The sequence below is a fragment of the Panulirus ornatus genome, chromosome 19, assembly GCF_036320965.1.
Source record: "Panulirus ornatus isolate Po-2019 chromosome 19, ASM3632096v1, whole genome shotgun sequence".
Classification (NCBI taxonomy): domain Eukaryota; kingdom Metazoa; phylum Arthropoda; class Malacostraca; order Decapoda; family Palinuridae; genus Panulirus; species Panulirus ornatus.
In genome coordinates this window covers 45,981,231-46,000,665 of record NC_092242.1, presented here as the reverse complement: position 1 = coordinate 46,000,665, position 19,435 = coordinate 45,981,231, and the positions used below count along the sequence as shown (strand labels likewise).

General features: G+C 40.6%; 1 protein-coding gene across 1 annotated transcript in view; it reads left to right on the top strand.

Annotated features, from left to right (window-relative positions):
• LOC139755483 (2-oxoadipate dehydrogenase complex component E1-like) overlaps positions 1 to 19,435 on the top strand; it is a 526,829-nt gene that overhangs the window by 443,783 nt on the left and 63,611 nt on the right. Inside the window, exon 9 of the mRNA XM_071673821.1 lies at positions 5,533 to 5,653. Within this exon, the coding sequence (XP_071529922.1) occupies positions 5,533 to 5,653 (121 nt within the window). The remainder of the gene's footprint in view (positions 1 to 5,532; positions 5,654 to 19,435) is intronic.

Here is a 19,435-nt window from a genome sequence, read left to right as displayed (position 1 = left end):
TTTTGTGGATGAGAGAGCTTGGGAAGTGAATCAGTTGTTGTTCGCTGATAATACAGCGCTGGTGGCTGATTCATGTGAGAAACTGCAGAAGCTGGTGACTGAGTTTGGTAAAGTGTGTGAAAGAAGAAAGTTAAGAGTAAATGTGAACAAGAGCAAGGTTATTAGGTACAGTAGGGTTGAGGGTCAAGTGAATTGGGAGGTAAGTTAGAATGGAGAAAAACTGGATGAAGTAAAGTGTTTTAGATATCTGGGAGTGGATCTGGCAGCGGATGGAACCATGGAAGCGGAAGTGGATCATAGGGTGGGGGAGGGGGCGATAATCCTGGGAGCCTTGATGAATGTGTGGAAGTCGAGAACATTATCTTGGAAAGCAAAAATGGGTATGTTTGAAGGAATAGTGGTTCCAACAATGTTGTATGGTTGCAAGGCGTGGGCTATGGATAGAGTTGTGCGCAGGAGGATGGATGTGCTGGAAATGAGATTTTGAGGACAATATGTGGTGTGAGGTGGTTTGATCGGGTAAGTAACGTAAGGGTAAGAGAGATGTGTGGAAATAAAAAGATCGTGGTTGAGAGAGCAGAAGAGGGTGTTTTGAAATGGTTTGGGCACATGGAGAGAATGAGTGAGGAAAGATTGACCAAGAGGATATATGTGCCGGAGGTGGAGGGAACGAGGAGAAGTGGGAGATCAAATCGGAGGTGGAAAGATGGAGTGAAAAAGATTTTGTGTGATCGGGGCCTGAACATGCAGGAGGGTGAAATGAGGGCAAGGAATAGAGTGAACTGGAGCGATGTGGTATACCGGGGTTGACGTGCTGTCAGTGGATTGAATCAGGGCATGTGAAACGTTTGGGGTAAACCATGGAAAGCTGTGTAAGTATGTATATTTGCGTGTGTGGACATATGTATATACATGTGTATGGGTTTGGGTTGGGCCATTTCTTTCCTCTGTTTTTATGCGCTACCTCGCAAACGCGGGAGACAGCGACAAAGCAAAAAAAAATATATATATATATATATATATATATATATATATATATATATATATATATATATATATATATATATATATATATTTTTTTTTCATACTATTCGCCATTTCCCGCGATAACGAGGTAGCGTTAAGAACAGAGGACTGGGCCTTTGAGGGAATACCCTCACGTGGCCCCCTTCTCTGTTCCTTCTTTTGGAAAATTAAAAAAAAAAATGAGGGGAGGGTTTCCAGCCCCCGCTCCCTTCCCTTTTAGTCGCCTTCTACGACACGCAGGGAATACGTGGGAAGTATTCTTTCTCCCCTATCCCCAGGGATATATATATATATATATATATATATATATATATATATATATATATATATATATATATAAATTTTAGGGAGAATAAAAGATGTTCTGGAAGGAGGTAAATAAAGTGCGTAAGACAGGGGAGCAAATGGGAACTTCAGTGAAGGGCGCAAATGGGGAGGTGATAACAAGTAGTGGTGATGTGAGAAGGAGATGGAGTGAGTATTTTGAAGGTTTGTTGAATGTGTTTGATGATAGAGTGGCAGATATAGGGTGTTTTGGTCGAGGTGGTGGGCAAAGTGAGAGGGTTAGGGAAAATGATTTGGTAAAGAGAGAAGAGTTAGTAAAAGCTTTGCGGAAGATGAAAGCCTGTAAGGCAGCAGGTTTGGATGATATTGCAGTGGAATCTATTAAAAAAGGGGGTGACTGTATTATTGACTGGTTGGTAAGGTTATTTAATGTATGTATGACTCATGGTGAGGTGCCTGAGGATTGTCGGAATGCGTGTATAGTGCCATTGTACAACGGCAAAGGGGATAAGAGTGAGTGCTCAAATTACAGAGGTATAAGTTTGTTGAGTATTCCTGGTAAATTATATGGGAGGGTATTGATTGAGAGGGTGAAGGCATGTAGAGAGCTTCAGATTGGGGAAGAGCAGTGTGGTTTCAGAAGTGGTAGAGGATGTGTGGATCAGGTGTTTGCTTTGAAGAATGTATGTGAGAAATACTTAGAAAAGCAAATGGATATGTATGTAGCATTTATGGATCTGGAGAAGGCATATGGTAGAGTTGATAGAGATGCTCTTTGGAAGGTATTAAGAATATATGGTGTGTGAGGCAAGTTGTTAGAAGCAGTGAAAAGTTTTTTTCGTGAATGTAAGGCATGTGTACGTGTAGGAAGAAAGTGATTGGTTCTCAGTGAATGTAGGTTTGCGGCAGGGGTGTGTGATGTCTCCATGGTTGTTTAATTTGTTTATGGATGGGGTTGTTAGGGAGGTGAATGCAAGAGTTTTGGAAAGAGGGGCAAGTATGAAGTATGTTGTGGATGAGAGAGCTTGGGAAGTGAGTCAGTTGTTGTTCGCTGATGATACAGCGCTGGTGGCTGATTCATGTGAGAAACTGCAGAAGCTGGTGACTGAGTTTGGTAAAGTGTGTGAAAGAAGAAAGTTAAGAGTAAATTTGAATAATAGGAAGGTTATTAGGTACAGTAGGGTTGAGGGTCAAGTCAATTAGGAGGTAAGTTTGAATGGAGAAAAACTGGATGAAGTAAAGTGTTTTAGATATCAGGGAGTGGATCTGGCAGCAGATGGAACCATGGAAGCGGAAGTGGATCATAGGGTGGGGGAGGAGGCGAAAATCCTGTTAGCCTTGAAGAATGTGTGGAAGTCGAGAAGATTATCTCGGAATGCAAAAATGGGTATGTTTGAAGGAATAGTGGTTCCAACAATGTTGTATGGTTGCGAGGCGTGGGCTATGGATAGAGTTGTGCGCAGGAGGATGGATGTGCCTGAAATGAGATGTTTGAGGACAATATGTGGTGTGAGGTGGTTTGATCGGTAAGTAATGTAAGGGTAAGAGAGATGTGTGGAAATAAAAAGAGCGTGGTTGAGAGAGCAGAAGAGGGTGTTTTGAAATGGTTTGGGCACATGGAGAGAATGAGTGAGGAAAGATTGACCAAGAATCCTCTTGGTCAATCTTTCCCTCGGAGGTTGAGGGACAGAGGATGAGTGGGAGACCAAATTTTAGGTGGAAAGATGGAGTGAAAGAGATTTTTTGTGATCGGGGTCTGAACATTCAGGATTGTGAAAGGAGGGCAAGGAATAGAGTGAATTGGATCGATGTGGTATACTGGGGTTGACGTGCTGTCAGTGGATTGAATCAGGGCATGTGAAGCGTCTGGGGTAAACCATGGAAAGCTGTGTAGGTATGTATATTTGCGTGTGTGGACGTATGTTTATTCATGTGTATGGGGGTGGGTTGGGCCATTTCTTTCGTCTGTTTCCTTGCGCTACCTCGCAAACGCAGGAGACAGCAACAAAGCAAGAAAATATATATATATATATATATATATATATATATATATATATATATATATATATATATATATATATATATGGATGTTAATGTGCTGAGAGGTGCAACTGAAGGGATGTCTGATCATTATCTTGTGGAGGCTAAGGTGAAGATTTGTATGGGTTTTCAGAAAAGAAGAGTGAATGTTGGGGTGAAGAGGGTGGTGAGAGTAAGTGAGCTTGGGAAGGAGACCTGTGTGAGGAAGTACCAGGAGAGACTGAGTACAGAATGGAAAAAGGTGAGAACAATGGAAGTAAGGGGAGTGGGGGAGGAATGGGATGTATTTAGGGAATCAGTGATGGATTGCACAAAAGATGCTTGTGGCATGAGAAGAGTGGGAGGTGGGTTGATTAGAAAGGGTTGTGAGTGGTGGGATGAAGAAGTAAGAGTACTAGTGAAAGAGAAGAGAGAGGCATTTGGACGATTTTTGCAGGGAAAAAATGCAATTGAGTGGGAGATGTATAAAAGAAAGAGACAGGAGGTCAAGAGAAAGGTGCAAGAGGTGAAAAAAAGGGCAAATGAGAGTTGGGGTGAGAGAGTATCATTAAATTTTAGGGAGAATAAAAAGATGTTCTGGAAGGAGGTAAATAAAGTGCGTAAGACAAGGGAGCAAATGGGAACTTCAGTGAAGGGCGCAAATGGGGAGGTGATAACAAGTAGTGGTGATGTGAGAAGGAGATGGAGTGAGTATTTGAAGGTTTGTTGAATGTGTTTGATGATAGAGTGGCAGATATAGGGTGTTTTTGTCGAGGTGGTGTGCATGAATTATGTACTTGGGTATATATGTATATGTCCTTGTTTGTGTATAGATATGTATACATTGAGATGTATAGGTATGTATATATGCTCTGTGTGGACGTGTATGTATGTACATGTGTATGTGGGTGGGTTGGGCCATTTTTTCGTCTGTTTCCTTGCACTACATCGCTAACACAGGAGACAGCGACAAAGCAAAATGAAAAAAATAGTAATATATATAAAGATTATCCATGATATGTAGAATATGTTATTGTTACATATGGGATGTGTCGATTCATGCCTGTGTAATGATGTGTTATGTGTTTAAACTTATGCATAATGAAATCACACCTGAACATAACCCATTATCATTGTATACTCACATAAATGGGGAACATTCTTCATGTCAGTGAAGACCCTCTTCTATCCATTTCCCACCTTCCCATTCCAAGATAGAGGATATTTTGCTACTTTTTTAGGTATAATCATCATCATATGATATAGTGATATTCTCTGAGGGAAAAACATTTGGTGCTTGTTCCACACTAGGTGAGATCATTTCAGGTGAATTGCATGATTCAAAGGTTAAGGGTTAGACCTCAACAAAAGGCAGGGGATTAAAGTAACTCTGAGGGGCTTTAGAAAATCTTTAAAGCTTGCAAAACAATGCTATATAGATCCAGTTTTTCATTCTTCAAAACTCACTTTTTTTCCAACAGTCATCATCCTAACCATGTACCAAGTACCAACGGCATTAGTAAAGATGGCCTCTTATATAACCCAAAAAGGCCATGGCAAGGCATGGTATAGGTCGGATAGTATCAAAGAAAAGATGCAGTCAGGTAGAATGCACCTTCACTAAACCATCACCTGTTTTTTGACCCTGTCTGTAAATGTCAGGTCAGGCCATTGTTGTTTTGAGTATAGAGAAGATGATAGCTTTTGACCTCTGTTATAAAGGTCAAGTCAAAGGCCTGTGATGTTGAGGGAAAGTGAAGATGTGTTTGATTCATAATGCTTGGGTCAGAGACCAGTAGTGTGGAAGTTGTAGTAAAGTTAATGTTAAAGTTCAAAAACCAGTGGTGTTGAGAGTATAGTGGTAGAGATTATCTAGGGAAGCTTGGATTTTAGTAGATATGAAAGTAGTAAATATGAAAGTAAAGTGATTGCCTTTGAACCTGATTTGTAAGAGCCAGTTCACAGATCATTGATGTCAAGGATGTAATGAGGATGACTTTTGACCTGACTCATGAGTACAGTCATAGACCTTTAAATGTAGATTTATCAAGGATGTAGTAAATATTATTTTTTGGTGTTTCCTTCCATAGTGAACATGTTAGTGAGTGAGACATTGCATTTGTATTCTGGATTGATGAGACTATAATGAGAAAGATAAAGTAATATATATGCTATATTGATTGATTTTCCATTTGTCTACAGAATGTTAACAAACATGTCAAGAAATCTCACATTGATGCTCGTCTTCGAAAGCTAACTGAAGGGGAAAATTTGGACTGGGCAGCTGCTGAAGCATTGGCCATGGCTTCATTGTTGAATCAAGGTCAGCCTAATTAATATCAAAGTAATGTTCTTTCATATTTATATTTGTGATTTAACTTGCTAGTGTTGCCTACTCATGATTGCACTGCAAGTGAAAAGTCACCTTGGTAGGCTGTTTCATCATCAGGTAATGAAAGTGCGTATAGTTTCATCAAAGAACTTCTTGCTCCAAACGAACCCATCATTCTTATATTTCTGATTGTAACATAGTTCTCAAGGTGAGCTTCATAAAAAGAGTTATGCATGATAATCATTTAGCACTTGTGTGTTGCAGAGCATTCTTTATCCTGATCACAGTATTTGTGGTGATGGTATCAGGGAATAATTAGTGTACATGGGGTGTTCAGTGTTGTAAATGGAAATGGTGAAGAGCTGGTAGATTTGTGTGCTGAAAAAGGACTGGTGATTGGGAATACCTTGTTTAAAAAGAGAGATATACATAAGTATACGTTTGTAAGTAGGAGAGGTGGCCAGAGAGCGTTATTAGATTATGTGTTAATTGATAGGCGCGCGAAAGAGAGACTTTTGGATGTTAATGCGCTGAGAGGTGTAATTGGAGGATGTCTGATCATTATCTTGTGGAGGCGTAGGTGAAGATTTGTAGAGGTTTTCAGAAAAGAAGAAAGAATGTTGTGGTGAAGAGAGTGGTGAGAGTAAGTGAGCTTGGGAAGGAGACTTGTGTGAGGAAGTACCAGGAGAGACTGAGTGCAGAATGGAAAAAGGTGAGAGCAAAGGATGTAAGGGGAATGGGGGAGGAATGGTATGAATTTAGGGAAGCAGTGATGCCTTGCACAAAAGATGCTTCTGACATGAGAAGTGTGGGAGGTGGGCAGATTAGAAAGGGTAGTGAGTGGTGGGATGAAGAAGTAAAAGTATTAGTGAAAGAGAAGAGAGAGGCATTTAGACAATTTTTGCAGGGAAATAGTGCAAATGACTGGGAGATGAATAAAAAAAAGAGGCAGGAGGTCAAGAGAAAGGTACAAGAGGTGAAAAAGAGGGCAAATGAGAGTTAGGGTGAGAGAGTATCATTAAATTTTAGGGAGGATAAAAAGATGTTTTGGAAGGAGGTAAATAAAATGTGTAAGATAAGAGAACAAATGGGAACTTTGGTGGAGGGGGCTAATGGGGAGGTAATAACAAGTAGTGGTGATGTGAGAAGGAGATGGAGTGAGTATTTTGAAGGTTTGTTGAATGTGTTAGATGATATAGTGACAGATATAGGGTGTTTTGGTCGAGGTGCTGTGCGAAGTGAGAGGGTTAGGGAGAATGATTTGGTAAACAGAGATGAGGTAGTAAAAGCTTTGGGAAGATGAAAGCCTGCAAGGTAGCAGGTTTGGATGGTATTGCAGTGGAATTTATTAAAAAAGGGGGTGACTGTATTGTTGACTGCCTGGTAAGGATATTTAATGTATGTATGACTCATGGTGAGGTACCTGAGGATTGGTGGAATGCATGTATTGTGCTGCTGTATAAAGGCAAAGGTGATAAAAGTGAGTGCTCAAATTACAGAGGTATATGTTTGTTGAGTATTCTTGGTAAATTATATGGGAGGGTATTGATTGAGAGGGTGGAAGCATGTACAGACATTCAGATTGGAGAAGAACAGTGTGGTTTCAGAAGTGGTAGAGGATGTGTGTATCAGGTGTTTGCTTTGAAGATTATGAGAAATACTTAGAAAAGCGGGAGTGGGGGGCCAGAAATCCTCCCCTCGTATTTTTTTTTTTTTTTTTTTTTTTAACTCTCTAAAATGGGAAACAGACAAAGGAGTCATGCGGGGAGTGCTCATCCTCCTTGAAGGCTCAGATTGGGGTGCCTAAATGTGTGTGGATGTAACCAAGATGTGAAAAAAGGAGAGATAGGTAGTATGTTTGAGGAAAGGAACCTGGATGTTTTGGCTCTGAGTGAAACGAAGCTCAAGGGTAAAGGGGAAGAGTGGTTTGGGAATGTCTTGGGAGTAAAGTCAGGGGTTAGTGAGAGGACAAGAGCAAGGGAAGGAGTAGCAGTACTCCTGAAACAGGAGTTGTGGGAGTATGTGATAGAATGTAAGAAAGTAAATTCTCGATTAATATGGGTAAAACTGAAAGTTGATGGAGAGAGATGGGTGATTATTGGTGCATATGCACCTGGGCATGAGAAGAAAGATCATGAGAGACAAGTGTTTTGGGAGCAGCTGAATGAGTGTGTTAGTGGTTTTGATGCATGAGACCAGGTTATAGTGATGGGTGATTTGAATGCAAAGGTGAGTAATGTGGCAGTTGAGGGAATAATTGGTATACATAGGGTGTTCAGTGTTGTAAATGGAAATGGTGAAGAGCTTGTAGATTTATGTGCTGAAAAAGGACTGATGATTGGGAATACCTGGTTTAAAAAGCGAGATATACATAAGTATACTTATGTAAGTAGGAGAGATGGCCAGAGAGCGTTATTGGATTACGTGTTAATTGACAGGCGCGCGAAAGAGAGACTTTTGGATGTTAATGTGGTGAGAGGTGCAACTGGAGGGATGTCTCATCATTATCTTGTGGAGGCTAAGGTGAAGATTTGTATGGGTTTTCAGAAAAGAAGAGTGAATGTTGGGGTGAAGAGGGTGGTGTGAGTAAGTGAGCTTGGGAAGGAGACTTGTGTAAGGAAGTACCAGGAGAGACTGAGTACAGAATGGAAAAAGGTAAGAACAATGGAAGTAAGGGGAGTGGGGGAGGAATGGGATGTATTTAGGGAATCAGTGATGGATTGCGCAAAAGATGCTTGTGGCATGAGAAGAGTGGGAGGTGGGTTGATTAGAAAGGGTAGTGAGTGGTGGGATGAAGAAGTAAGAGTATTAGTGAAAGAGAAGAGAGAGGCATTTGGACGATTTTTTGCAGGGAAAAAATGCAATTGAGTGGGAGATGTATAAAAGAAAGAGACAGGAGGTCAAGAGAAAGGTGCAAGAGGTGAAAAAAAGGGCAAATGAGAGTTGGGGTGAGAGAGTATCATTAAATTTTAGGGAGAATAAAAAGATGTTCTGGAAGGAGGTAAATAAAGTGCGTAAGACAAGGGAGCAAATGGGAACTTCAGTGAAGGGCGCAAATGGGGAGGTGATAACAAGTAGTGGTGATGTGAGAAGGAGATGGAGTGAGTATTTTGAAGGTTTGTTGAATGTGTTTGATGATAGAGTGGCAGATATAGGGTGTTTTGGTCGAGGTGGTGTGCAAAGTGAGAGGGTTAGGGAAAATGATTTGGTAAACAGAGAAGAGGTAGTGAAAGCTTTGCGGAAGATGAAAGCCGGCAAGGCAGCAGGTTTGGATGGTATTGCAGTGGAATTTATTAAAAAAGGGGGTGACTGTATTGTTGACTGGTTGGTAAGGTTATTTAATGTATGTATGACTCATGGTGAGGTGCCTGAGGATTGGCGGAATGCGTGCATAATGCCATTGTACAAAGGCAAAGGGGATAAGAGTGAGTGCTCAAATTACAGAGGTATAAGTTTGTTGAGTATTCCTGGTAAATTATATGGTAGGGTATTGATTGAGAGGGTGAAGGCATGTACAGAGCATCAGATTGGGGAAGAGCAGTGTGGTTTCAGAAGTGTTAGAGGATGTGTGGATCAGGTGTTTGCTTTGAAGAATGTATGTGAGAAATACTTAGAAAAGCAAATGGATTTGTATGTAGCATTTATGTATCTGGAGAAGGCATATGATAGAGTTGATAGAGATGCTCTGTGGAAGGTATTAAGAATATATGGTGTGGGAGGCAAGTTGTTAGAAGCAGTGAAAAGTTTTTATCGAGGATGTAAGGCATGTGTACATGTAGGAAGAGAGGAAAGTGATTGGTTCTCAGTGAATGTAGGTTTGCGGCAGGGGTGTGTGATGTCTCCATGGTTGTTTAATTTGTTTATGGATGGGGTTGTTAGGGAGGTGAATGCAAGAGTTTTGGAAAGAGGGGCAAGTATTAAGTCTGTTGGGGATGAGAGAGCTTGGGAAGTGAGTCAGTTGTTGTTCGCTGATGATACAGTGCTGGTGGCTGATTCATGTGAGAAACTGTAGAAGCTGGTGACTGAGTTTGGTAAAGTGTGTGAAAGAAGAAAGTTAAGAGTAAATGTGAATAATAGGAAGGTTATTAGGTACAGTAGGGTTGAGGGTCAAGTCAATTGGGAGGTGAGTTTGAATGGAGAAAAACTGGAGGAAGTGAAGTGTTTTAGATATCTGGGAGTGGATCTGGCAGCAGATGGAACCATGGAAGCGGAAGTGGATCATAGGGTGGGGGAGGGGGCGAAAATTCTGGGAGCCTTGAAGAATGTTTGGAAGTCGAGAACATTATCTCGGAAAGCAAAAATGGGTATGTTTGAAGGAATAGTGGTTCCAACAATGTTGTATGGTTGCGAGGCGTGGGCTATGGATAGAGTTGTGTGCAGGAGGATGGATGTGCTGGAAATGAGATGTTTGAGGACAATGTGTGGTGTGAGGTGGTTTGATCGAGTAAGTAACGTAAGGGTAAGAGAGATGTGTGGAAATAAAAAGAGCGTGGTTGAGAGAGCAGAAGAGGGTGTTTTGAAATGGTTTGTTCACATGGAGAGAATGAGTGAGGAAAGATTGACCAAGAGGATATATGTGTCGGAGGTGGAGGGAACGAGGAGAAGAGGGAGACCAAATCGGAGGTGGAAAGATGGAGTGAAAAAGATTTTGTGTGATCGGGGCCTGAACATGCAGGAGGGTGAAAGGAGGGCAAGGAATGGAGTGAATTGGAGCGATGTGGTATACTGGGGTTGACGTGCTGTCAGTGGATTGAATCAGGGGTTGTGAAGCGTCTGGGGTAAACCATGGAAAGCTGTGTAGGTATGTATATTTGCGTGTGTGGACGTATGTATATACATGTGTATGGGGGTGGGTTGGGCCATTTCTTTCGTCTGTTTCCTTGCGCTACCTCGCAAACGTGGGAGACAGCGACAAAGCAAAAAAAAAAAAAAGAAAAAAAAAAACAAACTTAGAAAAGCAAATGGATATGTATGTAGCATTTATGGATCTGGAGAAGACATATGATAGAGTTGATAGAGATGCTCTTTGGAAGGTAATAAGAATATACGGTGTGGGAGGGAAGTTGTTAGAAGCAGTGAAAAGTTTTTATTGAGGATGTAAGGCATGTGTACGAGTAGGAAGAGAGGAAAGTGATTGGTTATCTGTGAATGCTGGTTTGCGGCAGGTGTGTGTGATGTCTCCATGGTTGTTTGATTTGTTTATGGATGGGGTTGTTAGGGAGGAGAATGCAAGAGTTTTGGAGAGAGGGGCAAGTATTCTGTCTGTTGTGGGTGAGAGGGCTTTGGAAGTGAGTCAGTTGTTGTTCGCTGATGATACAGCGCTGGTGGTTGATTCGGGTGAAAAACTGCAGAAGCTGATGACTGAGTTTGGTAAAGTATGTAAAAGAAGAAAGCTGAGACTGCAGAAGCTGATGGCTGAGTTTGGTAAAGTGTGTGAAAGAAGAAAGCTGAGAGTAAACGTGAATAAGAGCAAGGTTATTGGGTACAGTAGGGTTGAGGGACAAGTCAATTGGAAGGTAAATTTGAATGGAGAAAAACTGGAGGAAGTGAAGTGTTTTAGATATCTGGGAGTAGATTTGGCAGCGGATGGAACCATGGAAGCGGAAGTTAGTCACAGGGTGGGGGAGGGGGCGAAAGTTCTGAGAGCGTTGAAAAATGTGTAGAAGGTGAGAACATTATCTCGGAAAGCAAAAATGGGTATGTTTGAAGGAATAGTGGTTCCAACAATGTTATATGGTTGTGAGGTGTGGGCTATAGATAGAGTTGTGCAGAGGAGGATGGATGTGTTGGAAATGAGATGTTTGAGGACAATATGTGGTGTGAGGTGGTTTGATCGAGTAAGTAATGAAAGGGTAAGAGGGAAGTGTGGTAATAAAAAGAGTGTGGTTAAGAGAGCAGAAGAGGGTGTTTTGAAATGGTTTGGTCACATGGAAAGAATGAGTAAGGAAAGATTGACAAAGAGGATATATGTGTTAGAGGTGGAGGGGACAAGAAGTGGGAGACCAAATTGGAGATGGAAAGATGGAGTGAAAAAGATTTTGAGTGATCGGGGCCTGAACATGCAGGAGGGTGAAAGGTGTGCAAGGAATAGAGTGAATTGGAACGATGTGGTATACTGGGGTCAACGTGCTGTCAATGGATTGAACCAGGGTATGTGAAGCGTCTGGGGTAAACCATGGAAAGGTTTGTGGGGCCTGGATGGGGAAAGGGAGCTGTGGTTTCGGTGCATTATACATGACAGCTAGAGAGTGAGTGTGAACAAATGTGGTGTTTGTTGTCTTTTCCTAGCGCTACCTCGCGCGCATGTGGGGGGAGGGGGTTTTCATTTCATGTGTGGCAGGATGGCGATGGGAATAAATTTAGGCAGCAAGTATGAATTATAGACATGTTTATATATGTATATGTGTGTGTATGTATATATATGTATATGTTGAAATGTACAGGTTTGTATATGTGCGTGTTTGGACATGTATGTATATACGTGTGTATGTTGGTGGGTTGGGCCATTCTGTCATCTGTTTCCTTGCACTACCTTGCTAACGCGGGAGACAGCGACAAAGTATGATAAATAAATATAAATAGTATCATTGATACTTCATATCTAAGTTGAAGTTTTTTTAATTAATTTCCTTAATCTTATTTATGTATGACTAGAATTAGCTAGTAAGGAGGTAAATGAGATTATGCCATCCTGGGAATGTTAGGCCAAATTTCACTAATAATCTATGGATCTATGGTTAATCCACTATTACTCCATAATGACAGAGCCACTATTCACTACAATCCACTCTCAAGGAATAAGGATATTATCTCAAGCTCAGACTTACCTCTAGCGAATTGCCAAACCACCATATCCAGCACTTCACTCTCATTAGTGTCAGCCTCTGGTTTGTGATTTGTTTTGCACCCATTTTTTCCTTCATTTACACTTTGTGTTGATGCTTGCTGTGGTGGATTAACTCATGTGCATCTATGACGTATACCCTTGGCCTTTCATGTATACAGGCCTCTCATAAAAGGCAACCACATTTCTGAAAATGAAAATCAGGCATGAGGTTGGTCAAAAGGTTGTGTTAGTACCAGTTACAGCACTTTTTGTGCTCCTTTAAGCAATCACATGCTTTTTATACATGTAAGTCAGTTATTAACTTGACTGGTAGTACTGCATGCAATACACATGCCATGTTCAGTTGTCCAGACTGAAACAGTTGTAGAGATTTCTTGCAATGTTCTAGGCTTCACACAAAATATTTACCAAGGGATCCTCACAAACTTAACTTGGACTGGCTATCTCCACCTTGATAGATTGAATATCTTATCAGCATACTGTTTGTATTATAATGGGGAAAAAATTGTGTGGTTGTTTCCTCCAATTAGAATTTTTTTTCATGTGATAGGCCTGTGCTATGCAAGTTTCTTCAGAAATAGTGGGCACCTTGTTCCCACTTTTTCTTCCCCTTTGTACATCTTGTAGCATCTATTAACCCCAATACTCCACACTGAGGTTTCCTTACCAGTCCCCTGAATCTTAGATTTTTCAGGTTGCTTAGAAAATATATGTACCTGTAATTTCAAAGATATTCATATGACATTGAAAAAAGATCGACTTCTTTCACACTTGTAACGTGCAGTTTTTTCAAAATTATGGGAATAAGGTGTGCCAAATGAGTTGCTGCTATGCATACTTTAGATTTTATTTAACAAACACTGAAAAAATTGATTATCATTATTTTTTGCTAATATATTAGATCATGTTATGATCAGTATGATTCATGGATAATTTTTTTCTGAAGAGAAAAATTGCAAATGTCTACAAAATTACTAGATGCACCATTAAGATGCAGTGCTGTCAAGTTCATGCAGATGTTGGCAACACCACCTCCACTTTTACCAGAAACACTTACCATTTTGGTCAGCTTTCATTGCAGGAAAAGTCAGTGTCCATAGAAATAATCTCCTCGTAATCCAAAATACAGATCACATGCATCAAGTAAACAGAGTCATTTGCATCATCCTCTAAATCTAACTGAAAGCTTTTGAGTTTCCTGCCTAAAAAAATTCTTGAAAATTTTCTGACACTGGCATGGCTGGAGTGACTACCCAGGCCATTAATGTGGCCTTGAAAGATAAGTGAGAAGTTTAATGGGCAAATCCATCAAGAAGAGTCCCCCAGTTCCTGTAAATATCTGTTTAGGAAGTTAGGGGGCGTATGTAAAAATATTATCTTTTTCTTTCATACACGATCACCATTTACCACATAAGTGAGGTAGTACCTGGAACAGACAAAGAAAGGCCGCATCTGCTTGCATCAACTATCTAGCTGCCATGTGTTTGCACCAAAACCACATCTCCCTATGCACAACCAGGCCCCACAAACCTTTCCTTGGTTTACCTTGGACACTTCACAGTCTCTGGTTCAGTCTATTGACAGCACGTCAACCATTGTATACCACATCTTTCCAATTCATACTATCCTGCGCTCTTGCTTTTCACACTCCTGCATATTCAGGTCCCAGTTGCTCAAAATCTTTTTCACCCTATCTTTCCATCTCTAATTTTATCTCCTTGTTCTCCTTGTTCCCTCCACTTCTTATGCATTTAACCCCTTTGTCAACCTTCCTTCTCTCATTCTTTCCATATGTCCTAACCATTTCAGCACACCCTCTTTAGCTCTCTGAACCACACTCTTTTTATTACCACACCTGTCTCATGCCCATTCATTACATATTTAATCAAACCGTCTCACACCAAGTGTTGTCCTCATATAATTAATTGCCAATACATCCACCTTCTTTTGGACAGTCTTATCTGTATCCCATGCCTCACAGTCATATGATAATAGTACTGTTCCTTCAGTCATACCCATTTTTGCCTTTCCAGATAATGACCTCTCTTTCCACACTTTTTTCAGTGCTCCTAGAACCTTTGCCTCCTCACGTATCTTATGACTCACTTCCACTTCTATGGTTCCATATACTGTTATGTGCAGTTCCAGGTATCTAAAAAGACTCACTCCCTTCTAATTTTTCTCCGTTGAAATCACACCCCAGCTAACCTGTCTCTCAACTCTGCAAAACCTGATAGCAATTCTTTTATTCACAGTTACTCTCGATTTCATACTTTCACACACCCTTCCAAACTTTGTCATCAGCTTCCACAGTTTCACACTCGAATTTGCCACCATTGAAGTATCATCAGCAAACAGCAGCTGACTCACTTCCCAGGCCCTTTCATCCCCTTCAGATTGCAAACATGCCCCTCTTTCCAAGACTCTTGCATTTACCTCCCTAACCACCCCATCCACAAACAAATTAAACAACCTTGGTGACATCATATACCCCTGCCGCAGACAAGCTTTCACTTTGGAACATTCACTCTCCTCTCTTTCTGCTAGTACATATGCCTTACACCCTTATGAATACTTCTCACTGCTTCTTGCAGCTTTTCTTCCACACCATATATTTGTAAGACCTTCTGCAAGAAATCTCCATCACCCCCATCATATGCTTTTTTCCAGATCCACAAATGTCACATACAAATTTGCATGTTCCTCAAAGTATTCTCACACATATTTTTTAAAGCAAACACCTGAGCCACACATCCTTTACCTCACTGCTCCTCCCCAGTTTGATGCTTTGTGCATAATGTCACCCTCTCAATCAGTACCCTCCCATACAGCTTATCAGGTATACTCAACAGACTTACACCTCTCTGGTTTGAACACTCACCTTATTCCCCTTGCCTTTATGCAGTGGTGCTATTCATGCATTCCACCAATCCTCAAGCACCTCACCATGATCCATACATACATTGAAAATCCAAACTAGCCAATCATTATTAGTCATCACCTTTCTTAACAAATTCTTCAGCAGTACCATCCTCTCCAGCTGCCTTGTAATATTTCACCACCACTTCTCTTCATCAAACCACTCTCCATTACTCTATCACCTCGCATTAATCTGTTATGTCTTTTTCACACCGTGAGTCATATTCAGGACGCTCTGTAAATCTTTTCTGTTTCCTTTGCCTTCTAAAACACTTATGCATGAGACAATGAGCCCTGCCAGTTCCTGAAGGAACAAGACACATACAGCTGGCTGTTATCCATGCACAAATTTTTACAAACATTATTATCATTATGAATCTATGCTGTTGTTCTTCTCCTGTTTGTCCATGACTATTTGAGAAATATTTCTTTTAATACTTTGTACACCAAATGGTAAATTTTTTTCCAACATCATCATTTCAGCGAGTATTTGGAAATGTTTAGTAATGCTGGAGTGTAAATTTTTATGATGATTATAGATTTTTCATGGTGTAAAGTATCTTCCTTTTAGACAGTTCTTTCTTAAGTGATTGATTTGTAATGTTATATACTCCAAATAGTACATTTTGTATCAAAATCAATTTTTTTGAGGTGTCTACAGGTGGTGGCTTGGAAATATTTTTGATCGTACCTTGTGACTGTTTTTGGTCTTACTTTTTTTTTTACACACGTTTGTTCTTACATGAACATCACCATTATGAAGTAAGTTTGTTGATAAATGCTACTGATACCAGCAATCACATTTTCATTTTCACGCATTAAGTGATTTTTTTCATACTTGTTTCCATTTCTTGTGTTAATGAGGAAGGGCTAAGAACAGATGAGGAAAGACTGTGTTTGGGCACATCCATTCTCTAGCACTCATATGTAATGCACTGAAACATCAGCTCCTTATCCACAACTAGGTCCCACAGACCTTTTTGTGGTTTGCTTCTGCTGCTTCATATACCCTGCCTTGGTCCATTGAAAGCACATCACCCCCAAGATATCACATCTCTCCATTTCACTTTATCCTTTGCATGCTTTTCACCCTCATGCCCTCAAAATATATTTCACTTAATCCTTCATCTCCAATTTGGTCTCCCTGTTCTCCTTTTCCCCTCCACCTCTGAAACATATTCTCTTAGTCAACCTCTCCTCACTTTTTCTCTCTACATATCCATATCCTGCATTAGTGATGAAGGGTCAGGAACAGATGGGGAAAGACTGCATTCTGTTACATCCATTCTCTAGCTGTCACATATAATGCCCTGAAACTTTAGCCCTTTATCCACAACCAGGTCCCAGAGATTTTTTCCATGGTTTGCCCCTGCTGCTTCATATACCCTGTCTCAGTCCATTGGAAACACATCACCATCAGTATATCACATCGCTCAATTTCACTTTATCCTGTGTACAGTTTTCACCCTCATGCATGTTCAAGCCACAAGCACTCAAAATATTTTTTACTCCATCCTTCATCTCTGATTTGGTTTTCCCCTTCTCCTTTTCCTCTCCACCTCTGAAACATACTCTCTTTGTCAACCTCTCTTCACTTATTCTTTCTGCATATTCAGACCACTTCAGCGCATCTTCTTCAGCTCTTAACCGCACTACCCTTATTAGCTCACTTCTCTCATACCCTTTTATCACTTATTCGATGAAACCTTCTAACACCACATATTGTCCTCAAATATTTTACTTTCCAATACATCCACCTTCATGTATAGCCCATGCCTCACTTCCATAAAACATTGTTGAGACTAATCTGCCTTCAGACATACCCTTTGTTTTTTCTCTCCCAGATAATGAGCCTTCTTTCTGTACATTCCTCAATTCTCCCTGATTTTTTACCCCTTCACCCACCCTGTGACTCACTTCCACTTCCATGGTTCCATTGGCTGCCATATCCTCTCCCAGATATGTAAAACACTTCACTTTCTCTAGATTTTCTCTTTATGAACTTACAACCCAACTAACCTGTTTCTCTGCCCTTCTAAACCTGATAAATTGCTTGTATAGTAAACCATCAGTTTAACAGACCCTGATACAACAGATTTTTGATGTAACAGACAAACGATAAAACAGTACATTGATAGTACTCTAAAAAGATAAGAAAATTAAAAATCTCAAATGCCGCACCACTCGCTTTGTTTTGGTCTCAGTATGCCTCAAGCTATCATGCAATCAGGTTGTATAGTGTTTCTGTTATTTCAGAATTGTGGCTTATTTATTGAATAATTTTACAATCTTTACAGTTCAAAATAGCTTCAAGTAATTGTAAGAGGTGCAGGTAGTCCATCCTCACTTTATTTTAAAAAGGTATCCTTTCATTGGAGAGGAGTGGCATCACCTCCTTCTCAGTCTGACTCCTGCCTCCAACTGGCTGGTGAGCGTTCCCCCACTGTTTGGTGCCCACTGCCCAACTATCATACCACACACCTCCAACCCCCTCACAAAATTTTTGGTTAATAAATGTGACATTTTGTTTCAACAAAAAAAAATAAAATAAAATTTGACAAGGCTTAAGGTAAATATACACACAGATCACTGCTCAGCAACAATACACTTAATTTACACACAAGCAGAACAAAAATGACATACAAATTAGTGTGTTTACTCCTCACAGGAGCCACCACAAACATAATCTTACAAGTGTGTGGGGCGGTGTCTCACACAGTGACGGCGCTGCCACCTGAGGCTGGGTGTTGCCACAGCTAGGGCCAAGCCGCTACTGGTGGGTACTCCCCTTGACTCATGGGTTTCGTAGGGATCATCGATAACAGAGGGCGTAGGTGACATTGGTTTCATAAAGACAGGATGGGGGGTGGCACTGCTGTCCAGCTTCCTTGAGTATTGTATATGCGGCTTCATCTCTACTACCATGCCCGACCTGTCCCACACCTTCAAAGCAACATCCGGCATGCAGACACGGGTGCCCACGGACAACTGGGGCAGTGTCCTACCTCTTTTCTGTTTCAGAACATACTTTTAATTTTTTTTTTCTAGGTAATGAAGACTATGGGCAAGATTTGGGTTTGGGTGAATAGTTTTATCCACATTATGTGGCCTCCTCCCATGCGATGCACTCTGATGATAATGATGAGGACAGTTGACTCCTAGCTGCAGGGGTGAAGAGTTGCCTCTTTGTCCCAGGAGATGACAAGTCCTTAGTACCACTGCTATTGCTGATGTCACTAGAGCTGTCCTGTACATGTGAGATGATGTCTCCTATGTTGAGATGGTCTTTATATGTAAAATCCATCAAAGAATCAAACACTCTTCCTTATACTTTTAGAATAAACTCATAAATGTGTTGAATAATGTGTACAAGTATTTTTTCTTCATGTAACCTAGATTCTTTCCTGAGCACACTGAGGGCAAAGCCTCGCTCAGTCCTCATGCTCCACCTCAAATCTTTAAATAGATATTCATCACTCTATAAATTTATTATAGTGCCATGCTCTCATATTGTATCTCTGCTTGGTCATGGCCTTACATATGATTGAAAAATGGAAAAAAGTATTGTACCACTTTATCACAATGAATGTTAAATTGCTATTATATTTTCATGGGAATAACTATAAAGTGGAGTTACCTTAATTATTTGTAGACAATAGTTGTTAGGTAGTCACTGACCAGGGAGGTATGTTACCAGTACCACCCACCTGGGTATTGGGAAGGTGGTTGTATAGTAAGCTAGTCCTTTATTGTTTGTCATGTTGCACTCCTTTGACCCAGGTAGCTGTCATTTCTGTCTGTCCACAAACATACAGTCTCTTCTTGTCATAGATAACACTTGACAACACGTAACTCACACAACTCATTCTCTGCATCTCTAGATTTTCCTGCAGTTAGTGCTTTGTGTTAGCCTTGACTTTTGGCAAAATGGTAGGAGCAATAGATAAAAGTGGTAGGTAGGAACATTAAACAGGAGTCTGCATGGAAACATTAGGTAGAAGTAGTAG